The 15,341-nt window shown below is 45.5% G+C and overlaps 2 protein-coding genes across 6 annotated transcripts; one reads left to right on the top strand and one right to left on the bottom strand.

The window, feature by feature from the left end:
* Nucleotides 1-307: 307 nt before the first annotated feature.
* cnbpb (CCHC-type zinc finger, nucleic acid binding protein b) lies at nucleotides 308-4,411 on the bottom strand. Of its 4 annotated transcripts, none has more exons than XM_004558957.3 (5): nucleotides 4,164-4,411; nucleotides 1,612-1,728; nucleotides 1,360-1,425; nucleotides 1,092-1,290; nucleotides 308-1,018 (listed from the first exon to the last, which is right to left on the bottom strand). In XM_004558957.3, exons 2-5 carry the CDS (start codon nucleotides 1,712-1,714, stop codon nucleotides 901-903), a joined length of 486 nt encoding a protein of 161 aa, XP_004559014.1. In that variant the 5' UTR covers nucleotides 1,715-1,728; nucleotides 4,164-4,411; the 3' UTR covers nucleotides 308-900. The 4 variants fall into 4 exon arrangements, with proteins under 4 accessions (XP_004559014.1, XP_012776683.1, XP_012776684.1 ...); XM_012921229.3 differs by lacking the exon at nucleotides 4,164-4,411 and adding an exon at nucleotides 3,738-4,137; XM_012921230.3 differs by lacking the exon at nucleotides 4,164-4,411 and adding an exon at nucleotides 3,526-3,730.
* Nucleotides 4,412-5,777: 1,366 nt separating this feature from the next.
* Nucleotides 5,778-14,202, top strand: LOC101487392 (pyruvate dehydrogenase [acetyl-transferring]-phosphatase 1, mitochondrial). 2 transcript variants are annotated; one of them, XM_004558956.6, is made up of 7 exons: nucleotides 5,778-5,950; nucleotides 6,077-6,152; nucleotides 6,980-7,184; nucleotides 7,254-7,667; nucleotides 7,875-7,975; nucleotides 8,058-8,623; nucleotides 12,337-14,202. In XM_004558956.6, exons 3-7 carry the CDS (start codon nucleotides 6,996-6,998, stop codon nucleotides 12,603-12,605), a joined length of 1,539 nt encoding a protein of 512 aa, XP_004559013.1. In that variant the 5' UTR covers nucleotides 5,778-5,950; nucleotides 6,077-6,152; nucleotides 6,980-6,995; the 3' UTR covers nucleotides 12,606-14,202. The 2 variants fall into 2 exon arrangements, with proteins under 2 accessions (XP_004559013.1, XP_004559012.1); XM_004558955.4 differs by having other exon boundaries at nucleotides 6,050-6,152.
* Nucleotides 14,203-15,341: the final 1,139 nt, after the last annotated feature.

Genomic DNA, 15,341 nt, shown 5'->3' with positions numbered 1-15,341 from the left:
GGCTACAACCGTAGCTGCCTCCACCAGTGTGTGACTGTGAGAGTGAATGAATAGTGGCATTGTAAAAGCGCTATTTAAATGTAATCCATTATTATTATGATGATGAGAGGAGGAGATTCTGGAGGTGTCTGACAGCGAGGAACTGAGCAGGTCGTCAGGGATCGCTCTGTCCAGCTGCTGCAGATGTTAATTAAACCATGAGGCTTTCAGGTGAGCTCTGGAGCTCGTTTCCTCTGATCTGATTGGTCGGTTCGTCTCCTGTGGGTCAGTGGTGCCTGTCTGAAGAAATAAGACAGCCACCGCAGGCTCCGCCCTCATCCTTCTTACCTTTTTATTGTCAGGTAGAACATACACCTTTACAACAGCTCACAGGTAAAATGTACAAAAATAAGATTTTTCTGGGGGTTTTGTCCAGACTTCCTGCGGCTTTTTTTCTTGGCGTACGATTCCTCAACCTGCACAAAAACGCACCTGTAAAACATCTGCTGCGACCTGTCCTGATTGGCTCGTTCATCCTGCGATATTATTGGGTGATTGCTGGAGGTGGGGACAATCATTTTATATGGTCCAAAAACAAAAATGAAGTTGGCAAGATACAAACTTCCATGGCTCTGTTAGCCCCACCCAAAGGGCAGAGGGGAGGGGCCTAATTTGGCCTTCATACATCACTCTCTCAGGTCTAAAAAAGCTCTGTACATCGTAACACAGCTACCAAACTAAAACACAGAAGAACAAATGGGTTTTGTAGCCCGCCCCCTCCTCCTCCCTCCGTCTGCTCTGACTGGCTGTTACGAGGCTGACCGACAGGCCTCTAGACCAATGACAAGAGGAGGATCAGAGGGCACGAACAGAGAATAAAAGAAGAGGTTTGGGAGCGTAGGGTCAGGGGTCAGAGGCCAGCTAGGGGGTGGCTTCAATGGTGCACTCTTTCGCCAGGTGACCTGACTTCCCACAGTTATAGCAGTTCAACTCGGACGCCTTGCTGCAGTGCACCGCAACATGGCCGATCTCCCCGCACCTGCAGAGCACACGGACAGGTTACGCTGGACCGTTCACCTGTGTTTGTAGGCTCAGCTTTAGTATTAGTTTACCTGTAGCACTTGACCTTCTCACAGCACTTCTGGATGTGTCCGAAGCTGCCGCAGGAGTAGCACTTTTGCTCGTGGGCGTGGTTACAATCGCGCGCCATGTGACCGGCCTTGCCGCAGTTATAGCACAGCTGCTCGCGCTCCTTCTTGGGCTCCTTGCAGTCTCTGGAGATGTGACCTCCTCTGCCGCAGTTGTAGCAGGCTGCAGGAAAGATCACACCTGTGCTCACCTGTCTTTAAACTGTTGTGATCTGTAAGCGTGTGTCCTCACCGTCCTCTGTGCGCTCGCAGTCTCTGGCCACGTGCCCAAGTTCGCCACATCGGTAACAGAACAGGTCTGCAACGACACGACAGGGGTGAACCGCCGGGTGTGTCACATAGTCAGCTGTTCACAATAACAGCACCAATGCAGAAGCTGGAAATGGAAACAGGTTTCCACGTCTCCATGGCGACATCTGTAAAAACTACAGGCTTTTTAATAAACTTTAAAATAAACTCATGGAGGTTTGATGATGGGTGTCACCTTTGCCTCTGCTGCGTCCTTTCCCTCGCCCTCGGCCGCCACTCGGACAGTTCTTCACCCAGTGGCCTGAGCGGCCGCAACCAAAACACTCGTTACTGCTCATCGCCACGACCACGGCTGGAACCACAGACAGGAGATTCAGATGTGAAACTTTACCTTCATGAAGGTGCAGAATAAAAACCACGGAGGAAAAGGAAAAACACACCAGGAACACCTGAGATGATTCTCCTCAGTCCTGGGCCCACCCACACAGGTAGAGTTTACAATAATTGATCACACAGCAGTGAGGAATAAATTTGAACACAGCAGGTGTCTTTCTGAAAGTGCTGTAACTAGATTAAGGATTTAATTCCAGGACTGTTTAATGTTAACTAGTAATGACTTCATGAATAACATTTTAGGCATTAGAGAGAAAAAAAGACTCATAATCATCCCACAGATGTAATATTATCTACAGCTACTCTTAGTACCATTGATGTTAAGTTAGACTCTTTTTCTCCAATTGATCTTTCTGAGTTAACTTCAATAATTACTTCCTCCAAACCATCAACGTGTCTTTTAGACCCCATTCCTACAAAACTGCTCAAAGAAGTCCTGCCATTAATTAATGCTTCGATCTTAAATATGATCAACCTATCTCTAATAATCGGCTATGTACCACAGGCCTTCAAGCTGGCTGTAGTTAAACCTTTACTCAAAAAGCATCTCTAGACCCAGCAGTCTTAGCTAATTATAGGCCAATCTCCAACCTTCCTTTATATCAAACATCCTTGAAAGAGTAGTTGTCAAACAGCTAACAGATCATCTGCAGAGGCTCATTGAAGAGTTTCAGTCAGGTTTCAGAGCTCAGCACAGCACAGAAACAGCTTTAGTGAAGGTTACAAATGATCTTCTTATGGCCTCTGACAGTGGACTCATCTCTGTGCTTGTCCTGCTAGACCTCAGTGCAGCGTTCGATACTGTCGACCATAATATCCTATTAGAGCGATTAGAACATGCTGTAGGTATTACAGGTACTGCACTGCAGTGGTTTGTATCATATCTATCTAATAGACTCCAGTTTGTGCATGTAAATGGAGAGTCCTCTTCACACACTGAGGTTAATTATGGAGTTCCACAGGGTTCAGTGCTAGGACCAATTCTGTTTACATTATACATGCTTCCCTTAGGCAGCATCATTAGAAGACATAGCATACATTTACACTGCTATGCAGATGACACCCAGCTCTATCTGTCCATGAAGCCAGATAACACACACCAATGAGTTAAACTGCAGGAATGTCTTACAGACATAAAGACCTGGATGACCGCTAACTTTCTGCTTCTTAATTCAGATCAAACTGAGGTTATTGTACTCGGCCCTGAAAAGCTTAGAAATATGGTATCTAAGCAGACTCTTACTCTGGATGGCATTACCTTGGCCTCCAGTAACGCTGTGAGGAACCTTGGAGTCATTTTTGAGCAGGACATGTCCTTCAACGCACATATTAAACAAATATGTAAGACTGCTTTCTTCCATTTGTGCAACATCTCTAAAGTTAGAAATATCCTGTCTCAGAGTGACGCTGAAAAACTAGTTCATGCATTTATTCCTTCCAGGCTGGACGACTGTAATTCATTATTATCAGGAAGTCCTAAAAACTCCCTGAAAGCCTTCAGCTGATCCAAAATGCTGCAGCAAGAGTCCTGACAGGGACTAGAAAGAGAGCAGATTTCTCCTGTTTTGGCTTCCTGTTAAATCCAGAATTCAAAATCCTGCTCCTCACATACAAGGTCTTAAATAATCAGGCCCCATCTTATCTTAATGACCTCATAGTACCGTTTCTATTTTTAACATTAGGCTTCAAACTTGCTCATAGGGGTCAAATGATTGTTGGGGTCTTTTTTTCTGTTCTATTATTGTAGTGTCTTTACCTTACAACACAAAGAGCCTTGGGGCCACTGTTGTTGTGATTTGGTGTAATATACATAAACTGAATTGAATGGAGCAGCAGGGTCCCATCAGATTCACTCTGACCCCCTCATGTGAGACACCTGGGGAAGCTGTAGAGCTGATTTTAATGTGGACACATAGGGGACCACAGGAAGACAGGTGAGGACAGGTTCTGATTGTCTCAGGTCTTCACCATGATCAGACTTTTTCCTCTTGTTCATCATGTAATAAGATGCCTCTTCACAGAGCAACAGCAGATCAATCGTGTATCGATCCTCTCCGGTCCTCCCGTCCCACCAACTGTGCTAACCTGCACCGCCCCCGCGGCTCATGGCAGCCCGACGCCGTTAACAGGCCACTCTGTGCGGCCACCAGCCAAAGGCTCCCCGGCCGATGAGGTCCTTTATACCGGCTCCCCGCTCCGGCCTGTAAGCCTGTAAACAGCCCGTCATGGCAGCTAGCCTGCTAGCAGCTTAGCATACGCTCCGCAGCGGAGGAAACACCGACACTGTCCGCTCCGCAGCGCCTCTTCCCCGGGGCGGAGCGGCGCGCCGGCCGGCTGCAGTGAGCCCTCTGCAGGCAAAAAAGAGCGGATCAAGCCGCCGGAGCTCCGACTCACCTCAGACCCGAAACTGTGGAGGTTTGTTTGGATGCTGGTCTGCGCCACACGCGGTCTGCACACGGTCCGACACACACACACGCAGACACACACTGATAATCTCACACACACGCAAACACACTGATAAACACACACTGATACACAGACACACACACACACACACACTGATAAACACACACTGATACACACACACACTGATAAACACACACTGATACACAGACACACACACACACACACACACACTGATACACACACACTGATAAACAGACACACACACACACACACACTGATAAACAGACACACACACACACACACACACACACTGATAAACACACACAGACACACACACACTTATACACACACTGATAATCTCACACACTCACTGATAAACACACACACACACGCAGACACACTGATAAACACACACAGACATACACACACTGATATACACACACACTGATACACAGACACACACACACACACACTGATAAACACACACACTGATACACAGACACACACACACACACACTGATAAACAGACACACACACACACACGCAGACACACTGATAAACACACACAGACACACACTGATACACACACACACTTATACACACACTGATAATCTCACACACACACAAACACACTGATAAACAGACACACACACACACTGATAAACACACACTGATAAACACACACTGATACACAGACACACACACACACACTGATAAACACACTGATAATCTCACACACACACAAACACACTGATAAACACACACACACACACACTGATAAACACACACTGATAAACACACACTGATACACAGACACACACACACACACTGATAAACAGACACACACACACACTGATAAACACACACTGATAAACAGACACACACACACGCAGACACACTGATAAACACACACAGACACACACTGATAAACACACACTGATACACACTGATAAACACACACTGATAAACAGACACACACACACGCAGACACACTGATAAACACACACAGACATACACACACTGATACACACACACACTCACACACACACTGATAATCTCGCACACACACAGATAAACACACTCAGACACACTGATACACTCACACACACACTGATAAACACACACAGACACACACTGATACACAGACACACACACACATGCAGATACACTGATAATCTCGCACACACACAGATAAACACACTCAGACACACACACACACACAGATAAACACACACACACACACTGATAAACACACACAGACACACGCAGATACACTGATAATCTCACACACACACACACACACACTGATAAACACACACACACACTGATACACACACACACACACACAGATAAACACACACACACACACACTGATACACTCACACACACACTGATAAACACACACAGACACACACTGATACACAGACACACACACTGATAATCTCTCACACACACACACACACACACACACACACACACTGATAAACACAAACAGACACACACTGATAATCTCACACACACAGATACACAGACACACACACACACCTTGTTTACTCACCTTTAGCCTAAAGCTGATGTTCTGGCTCACCTGTGCTGAACTCACCTGTGCGCCGATACAGGAGAACCTGAGCAGGTTTTGTGTACGGTCAGTGGGAACAGCCTGCTGTCTGACACGATTATGAAGAATGAAACGCACAACAGTGTCTGATCTGCACAAAACACCTGCACACAGACAGACCTGAGAGCTGCTGGCGACCCCGCCTCCTCCCCCTCAGGTAATTAAACACATTGGCTGCTTTCTCGCATGTTTAATATGGTGAAGAATGAAGCCTGTGCCACACTGAGCAGGCTGAAAGTGAGAGGATGGTTTACAGGTAACTGATCGATGAGCGCGTCACCAGCAGGGTCAAAGGTCACAGGAACAAAGACGCAGCTGCGGGAGGAGTGATCAGGAAGACGAGACGTCAGGCAGACAGGGTGAGTTTCAGCGTCGTGCTTAGTCAAAACTTTCCACCGGAACCACAGCTGACCGTCAGCTGATCCTGTTTAACTAAACCTGGTTTCTGGGTTAGAGCCAAACCTCAGAGTCACAGGACAGTGATTTATTTATTTTCAGTGTGATAAATGAATCTGTTTGTTGGTCACTGTTCTGATTCTTCTGCTGATCCTTTGATGTCACTCTCTGAAAACCAAAATTCACCTGAAAAAGCTGCTGAACAGAGCTGCTGTTACTTCCTGTCTATTCCAAAAAACTGGCCGCAGTTCAGCTGGTGGTGCAGCAGGGGGCACTCTGAGCTGAGGATTTCCAGCTGCTTCTAGAATTGTATTGAATCAGTTCAGCGTTCTGCTGCCTGCTGATTGGTCAGTTAGGGCAGGACGTCGGTGTCCCTCAATGGCGCCTGTTTCTAAACGATACCTCTGGCAGATGCCAGGAGTGTAGCCAAAGTGCAGCAGAAGAAGCAGCTGGTTGTGGTGGTTGAATGTGAAGCTATCGTGAGGCCACTGGTGGCTTCATGCCCCAAATCAACATGGAGGATGCAGTAAAGTGACTGGTGATGCTCTAACATCCTTGATATGCACAAAAAGTAGAAACTTCAGTAGAAACATCAAAGAATAGAACAGTAGCTAATGTCCCGAGCCTTTCCATCAGAGTCATGAACAGCTCCACTGAGTCCCATTCATTCTGCATGAGCTCAAGGGCGCCTCCTGTGGAACAGGAAGTCACTAATGGCCTTCACCAGTGGTCATGTAGGGATGTCAAACTTTAGATACCTGAAAACCAAAATGCTCTGATCCTTCTGCAGGTCCAGCCTTCATGCCATGTTGGGGCGAACCGCCTTCCATACTGGATGCTGCAGGTTGCAGCAGTGCTGCTTCCTGTCCTTGCCTCCTCCCCATCCACCTGAGCTGCACAGACTCCATTACTCAGCAAGCAGTGGGAGCCGGAAGCTGAGGGCGGGACAGGAGGCGGGGCAGATAAATTCCGCTCAGGTCGACCGGATCTTAAAGGTGACAAAAATCAGACTCTGAAAGCGTTAACTGGTGATGTCACACATCTTAATGACTGTTTGTTTCCAGGCCAATGAATACAGCCTTACCCTCCCCAGAGGCCCCGCCTCCCATGGCGTTCTGGGTTTTCATAGCAACATGTTGCCATCCAACCTCCCCTGCGAGGACCGTCAGAGCAGCGCCACCTGCCTAGCGGGCCGTGGAGGCGTGTTGTTTGGCGTGTTCGACGGTCACACAGGGCCGGCCTGCGCCCACGCTGTCAGTCAGAGGCTCTTTTACTACATTGCCGTGGCAGCGCTGCCGCTGAGGACACTGGCGGAGCTGGAACGGGCGGTGGAGGAGGAACGGGCCGTAACACCACTGCTGGAATGGCATAAATACCCCCAAGACCTGAGCTACCCCAATGGAGAGGTGACGTCCTTCCATAGCCTCCGGAACTACTGGCAGGAGAGGCTGGAGACCGAGGAGGAGGATGAGGAGGAGGTAACCAGGTGTCCTGACACATCACAGAATCACATTCACGGACAGTGCAGGTCCAAAAAAAACCCAAAACATGCCTGAATGTCAAAGCCTTTACCTGGTCTCAACCAGGTGCAGGTGGACTTTTCAGAAACCGATTTTCCTGTTTTGGTTTCAGCAGAAAGTTCACCTGTGGTGACATCATTATCTGTTCTCTCTGATTGGCTGCAGGATGACAACAGAACGACATCAGCTCTGGTCAATGCGTTCCATCGCCTTGACTACGACCTGTCTGTAGAAGCCCAGGTGCATCTGTCCCTGACCTCCCCCAGGTAAGAACAAAGTTGTGTTTTCTTCAGCAGAACCTGCAGGTGAGTCTGTTTCAGCAAGTTAAGCCTCTCTTTGTGCCCACAGGCAGGTGTCTTTCCCTGGTGAGGGGTTGTCTCTGACCTCCCCCCTCCGGGTGGCGCTCTCTGGTTGCACAGCCTGTGTCGTCCACATCTCCAACGGCGTTCTACATGTGGCCAACCTGGGGGACAGTCGGGCAGTCCTGGGCGTCCAGGAGGCAGACGGAAGCTGGTCTGCGATCAACCTCACCAATGACCACAATGCGCAGAATCCCGAAGAGCTGCAAAGGATTCTGGGAGAGCACCCAGCGGAGCAGAGGACGGTGATCCGCCACGACCGCCTACTGGGCCTGTTGCTGCCCTTCCGGGCGTTCGGTGACGTCCGCTTCAAATGGAGCGCGGATATGCTGAGTCGGGTCTATGAAACTCGACCGGACGTCCTGTCTGCGGTCAGTGAGGCGGTCCGGACGATGCCGCCGCACTACCTGACCCCACCCTATCTGAGCACTGAGCCAGAAATCACCCGACACTGTGTTGGACCTGCAGACAAGTTCCTGGTCCTCGCTACTGATGGACTCTGGGAGCTGATGCATCGACAGACGGTCATCCAGCTCGTGGGGGATCATCTGACAGGTCAGTGCCAATCAGTTACTGATCCTTTAAATAGCAACACAGTAAAGCTTGTCAAAGGAGCTTGCAAAGAAAAGCGTCTGGACTTCTTTAAGTTGCTTGAAGACGTTTCACCTCTCATCCGAGAAGCTTCTTCAGTTCTAAGGTCAAATGGTGGAGAGTCCCAGATATAAACCTAGTGGGAGTGACCCCCCACAGAGGGACCCAGTTTCACACCTTGGCTCAGGCGATTAGAGGATCATCAGGGGGTCCTTTTGTCTCTCTGTGGGGGGAAACTCCCACTAGGTTTATATCTGGGACTCTCCACCATTTGACCATAGAACTGAAGAAGCTTCTCGGATGAGAGGTGAAACGTCTTCAAGCAACTTAAAGAAGTCCAGACGCTTTTCTTTGCAAGCTCCTTTGACTACGATGACTGAGAACCTTCACAGACACAGTAAAGCTTGTAACTATATATATATATATATATATATATACATATATATATATATATATATATATGTATATATATATATATATATATATATATATATATACACATATATATATATATATATATATATATATATATGTATATATATATATATATATATATATACATATATATATATATATATATATGTATATATATATATATATATATATATATACATATATATATATATATATATATATATATATATATATATATATATATATATATATATATATCACCTCTGTAATATTCTGGTTATTTATAACTGAACTATTTAGAATAGAATTAGAATAGAATTCAACTTTATTGTCATTGCACATGCACAGGTACAGGGCAACGAAATGCAGTTTGCATCCATCCAGAAGTGCTTAGTGATATAGATATATTACAATATATATTAGCAATAATATAGATATGTGAGTATATTACAGAAATGGGTCTATTATGGTATGTTATAATGTACACGGTATGAAGTATGTTGTGAATATTCTATAACTATAAGTATGTACAGGCTGTAGTAAGTACAAGCTATGTACAGGATATGGACAGGATATAAATATGAAAAACTATACAGAATATGAAATAAATAACTTTACAGAATCTGAGATATACAGCTATACAGAAATGGGAACTATGCAAGTTGTAAACAGTTGTAGGGTTAAAAATTATCAAATGTACAGAATGATTATTTACACAGAGCTATACAGTAGTGCAGTTAAGATAAGTGAGATATAATTCCTACAGAGGCTATATAAAGTGCTAGTGGTTGTGAGTGGTGGTTCAGTCCGTGTTATTATTGTGTGTTTGAGGGTACAGTTGTCAGTGTTGGGAAAGTTACTTTTAAAATGTATTCCATTACAGAATACAGAATACATGCCCCAAAATGTATTCTGTAACGTATTCCGTTACGTTACTCAATGACAGTAACGTATTCTGAATACTTTGGATTACTTAATATATTATCATGCTTTTTACAACAACGTGAATGTACTATTGCTGTGTGATTTATTACTATTACTGAAGGTCTGCGACTCCGAACTGTAGTAAAGGGACCTCTGACTAATACGGCGGGGTCCCTGTTGGCTCGTAGCCGAAAAATAGCTTTACTTTGTTGTCTGGGTCAACTTTGCTAGCAGAGACAGAGAGAGGCGTTGAAAGGCTGCTCCAACAGAACTTATTGTTTCGGAGGAAAACAGGAACACGGTGTACAGTCGAGTCTTAATAGCTTACTTACAACTGGGCTCGTCAGGCACTCTTCTTGGCTGCAGTGGTTATTATTATATTTACATGCTTCCAGCTCCCGTTTTTCCTCGATGACAACTCGTACCTTTCCACTCCCCTTTTTCTCCCTCCTCGCTCACAGACCCATAACGTGTATGGCAGTCCATTCTCCCAGCAGCACGGACTACACTGCCCATGATGCTACATTCTTTAGAGCTATGCTTGTAGCATTCTGCCTGTTAGCTTAGCACAACAACAACAACAACAACGAAAAGGCGCTCTCTCACCCAGGAAACACACAGTCGCAGAGAGAGAGAGAGGGCGTCACCCTGTAACCATGGCAACCGTAACGCTGCCGCCTGGAACAACAGAACGTAGCTGTCAAACAAACCCAAACAGTCCTGACCCGCGACAATATGAAACAGGAAAGTACCGCAGTGTAATCCATTTATTTCAACAAAGTAACTGTATTCTGAATACCACCTTTTTAAACGGTAACTGTAACGGAATACAGTTACTCATATTTTGTATTTTAAATACGTAACGGCGGTGCATGTATTCCGTTACTCCCCAACACTGACGGTTGTCCATTGTGTGTGTGTGTATGTTCAGTCCATGTGTTAACGTGGGTCAGATGTCAGGAGGCAGAGTTCAGGAGTCTGACAGCTATTTGTATATGTTAGCGCTATTACATACATTTTGTAAACTTTGTAATATTTGGTTTTATTTAATTTACTTCAGTCTGTTACTGTTGTTGTCTTGGAGCGACTGTATTCTGATCATATCTAATAGACTCCAGTTTGTGCATGTAAATGGAGAGTCCTCTTCACACACTGAGGTTAATTATGGAGTTCCACAGGGTTCAGTGCTAGGACCAATTCTGTTTACATTATACATGCTTCCCTTAGGCAGCATCATTAGAAGACATAGCATACACTGAAAAACTAGTTCATGCATTTATTACTTCCAGGCTGGACGACTATAATTCATTATTATCAGGAAGTCCTACTCGTGTTTCTTCTCCACTCACTTTTTTTCATGCTCCATTAGGGCTGTTCGATATAACGATATATATATCGGATGATGATATAAAAACGTCTGTCGTTTAATTTTACGCTATCGTTTGTTTCGTGGTGCCGCAAAATAAACTGTTTACGGCAATATTTGTTCATTGTTTTGATGGTCACTGTAGTGGCTGTATGAATTTCTTAAAGTTCTCTCTTTCTCTTATATTTAATATAACCACACTATGGACGGACAAGCACCTGTTTTTATGCGTTGTTGTTAGCAACAATGACGGTAACACCATCGCGTGTCCGCTTGTTTATGTTCCTCATAAACCTTTCACAATAAAGCTCAAGATCCTGTTGAGACTTTTCAAAATAAACTGAATCACGTGAAAGAGCAGATTATTTACGGATGAGAAGTACAAAAGAGCCGCCAGGTGCTAAAAAATAAACCTTAGACTCAAACATTAGAACAGGCTTTTCCCCGCAGCACGCCGTGTAATAAATACTCACAAAGGAAACGGCGGCCGTTACAACTTATGTCTAAAAATGTATCGTTTCATGCATCGTCAAGTCGAGCTGCCCGAGATTCACAGAATTTACAGAAAATGTTACATTTTTGTGATTTATATCGTTATCGGGACGATAGCTGTCTTAAATCGGGATATGAGATTTTGGTCATATCGCACAGCCCTATGCTCCATATGTTTACACACCAGAAGGTGAGTTCATATTTTACCCTGAACCACGACCTTATTCTGAAACTGTCCCATTGCCACCTCTTGGTCACCTTGTTTTTACATTAAGCCGTCCCAGCATCTCATCACATGCCAGTCTTCACCTGTTTATGTTTTCGGTGTTGGAGTTTGAGATTCTTTTGAAGACTGAGGTCACAGATAATCACTCACAGTGCTCCAAAAAGTGCACATGAGGTGTGAGCGTGCTCAGACGTGTCCACCTGTCTTTACTTCCTGTCATCGTCCTGACTCTGTGTGTGGTTTGTCGTTGCACAGCCCTCCAGCAGCAGAGACCTATAATTCCCTGCGAGGGCACAACGCTGGGCGACCTGCAGCGCCTCTTGCTGGAGAGGAGGGGGCGGGTCCTGTCGGCGCTTGAGGACCAGAATATCGCCACCCACCTGATCCGCCACACCCTTGGCGACGACGGGTATGGAGCGGTAGCTCCAAATCGTCTCGCCAAGATGCTGAGTCTGCCTGTGGATCTGGCCCGAAGGTACCGTGATGACATCACTATCACCATCATTCACCTGAATGAGATCTAACACCTGCAGGTGATTACCTGCTTGGTAGTCACCCCGCTGACCAATCAGCAGCAGGCGTGCTCATCCCAGCGCTGATCTTCATCCTTTTCCTTAACCGTATCCCAGCTCTGAATGGTCGAGGGGTGGGACACACCTGGACAGGTAGCTGATCAGGTGTTTCTGTTATTTTGTCTGCCTTCAAGAAGACCAGAACTCGACACACACACAGGTCTGAGAAAAGCTCCACGAACGACACCGGAGCTAACCTCACTTTTCAAACATCGCTCTTCAGGTGTGGAGCAACACAGTGAGCATGCTCAGTGAGTTGATGTTCCGCACTTGGAGTGGAGAAGTGGCGCCACCTCCTGGTGGCACACTGAAAACACCTATCTCGCCTGAGGCTACGGCTACGTCCACACGTACCCGGGTATTTTTGAAAAATTTTCTATGCGTTTGCACTTTTCGTCCACACGTAAACGGCGTTTTCAGTAACTGAAAACGGAGATTTTTAAAAACTCCGGCCAGGGTGGATAATTTCGAAAACTCCGTTTTTGCATTCACGTGTGGACGACAAAAATGGAGAAAACGCAGAAAACGCAGCGTCAAAGGTGTGCGCCTTTTTTGACGTCACACTGTGCGTCACGTTATTGTTTCGGTGAAATGAATTTCTACAATACTGTTACTGTTAATTCTACTCTCTGCAGTGTTTAAATGCTTACATATACACACAGTTACTGTCCCTCCACACTCGACTCGGTTCTGCTTGTCACTACCCGATCTGTACCACGCATGTGTGAAAGGTGTCTACTTCCAGTCGAAGCATTTTACGATAGTTACAGGTCAGAGTATCTGTTAAGATGTTAAGAAAAACAAGTATCTCTTAAAATGTTTCCGATAATGAAACATTTAATATATTGTAGACAAAAACAAAAAAATAAAAAGATAGTTACGGATCAGGACTCCCCGATCCTTACTGCGCATGTGCAATGTTTTCTTCTTCTTCTGTTCGTTTAATGGAGGTTAACACCCCAGTGTACGAGGACACTGTCACCTGCTGACTGAGCGAATGAACCGTATTGTAAACTGAATTAGCGTAATCACAAACGTGTGTTTAATTTGATTTATTGATAGTCGAGTGTGTTTATGCTTGTCTGTGTGGAGAGGATTGTTGGAATAGTGATGATGACGTCCGCTATCACTGTCAATTGTTAGTAAACACTTCATCTGGCTGGTACCAATCGGGTTTCCGGTACAGATCGGGTAGCGACACTGCTTCTATGGAAAGTAAAAAAAAAAAAAAAAGACACTGCTTCTATGCCCCATCCTTGTTTACTTTTTCCCACCGAGGTTTCTAGACTTCTGATTGGCCAACATTTCTACACGGTTAGGAATATAGCGCCACCTGTTGCTTTGGCATGTTCATAGCAGCGTTTTCCTTCATTTCTGCGTTTATGTGTGGACGGGATTATTTTTTAAAACGAAAATGGAAAATCTCCGTTTTCAAAAATACCCGCGTACGTGTGAGAATCACCAATCGGAGACACAGCAGGACTTCCTGTGAGGAGGTGATGGTGGCTTCTCTCTGTGCTTCTCAGACTGTTGCTGTTTTTACTCGTTAATAAAGTTCCTGTTTGACTTCCTGTAGGTCCGGCCTGTTTTTTTCGCCAGAGTTTCACTTCCTGCTTATCCTTCAGCGTGTTAATGCCGGCTTGTAAATGATAAAGCAGCATTGAAACAGGATGCGAGAACTTACCTGCCAGTAGCAGAGGAGGGGGGTTAACCAGCGCCATCTACAGGCCGAACACAAACATGTGGCTTCCCTTCAGAGTGGGATGAATTGATGCCCAGAGTGTAACCCTGATCACAACTATTCTAAAATGTTGTTCACAGGACAAACTTCACAGATTGTCCCAGAGATTAAACCAGTGGTTCCCAAACTTTTTTTGCTGGGCCCCCCTTTGTTTTACAAGAAAAAGTTTGGTTTGGAAACATATTTGGCGATGCTTCCTCTCCTGCTTTGCGTTTGTGTGGGAGCCCCGTAAAAAACCTGTCCATGATGCTAGCAGTGTCCATGCTCGATGGGTGACGTGTCCGGTGAGTCTGCTGGCCGTGCAAGAACTTGGAAGTTTGCAGCTTCCATTGTGTACAGATCCAAACTGCACATGTCAGCCTTTTAGTGTGGGGGGTCTAAGGCACACGTGTGCGGTGGAATGGGTTATCTCAGCGAACGATATGAGAGTAATGAGTCTTTTGTGTTTGTAGAAAATGTTTCAGAACTTAGAGTTCAGCTCATGAAAAATGGGAGCAAAAACAAAAGTGATGCATTTATATTTTTGCTCAGTGTATCTGCCAAAAGAAGCTTCTTCATTAGTGGAGAAGCCATGAAATAACCATTAATTTTCTACTTCCTTCCTCAGTCTCACTGAGTGAAAAGATAAAAATCCCTCCATGGCAGCTCTTTTGATTTCAGGCGCTCGCAGCAGGAAGCTCGGGTTACATTTAAACAGTGCAACTCCCTGAGGAAGAGGAGGGGTGGAGCTGCCCAGCTTGCCGCGCAGTCCGGAATAATCCTTCCACCCAGAGCGGACAGGTGTGGATGCTCCCTCCTGGCTGATGGAGATCATGTTCTGGACTTTGTGGAGAAGCTTAGACATCAATGTTTTATTGAACCAGCAGGAGAGGACCTAAAGTCCAGTGTCCAATGAGAGACCCGTGTTAGTTATGGTGACACTGCAAATTCTGATATCTAGGTAAATA

Source organism: Maylandia zebra, linkage group LG5 (assembly GCF_041146795.1).
Source record: "Maylandia zebra isolate NMK-2024a linkage group LG5, Mzebra_GT3a, whole genome shotgun sequence".
Classification (NCBI taxonomy): domain Eukaryota; kingdom Metazoa; phylum Chordata; class Actinopteri; order Cichliformes; family Cichlidae; genus Maylandia; species Maylandia zebra.
The sequence above is the reverse complement of the archived record's forward strand: the minus strand, read 5'-3'. Positions and strand labels throughout refer to the sequence as shown.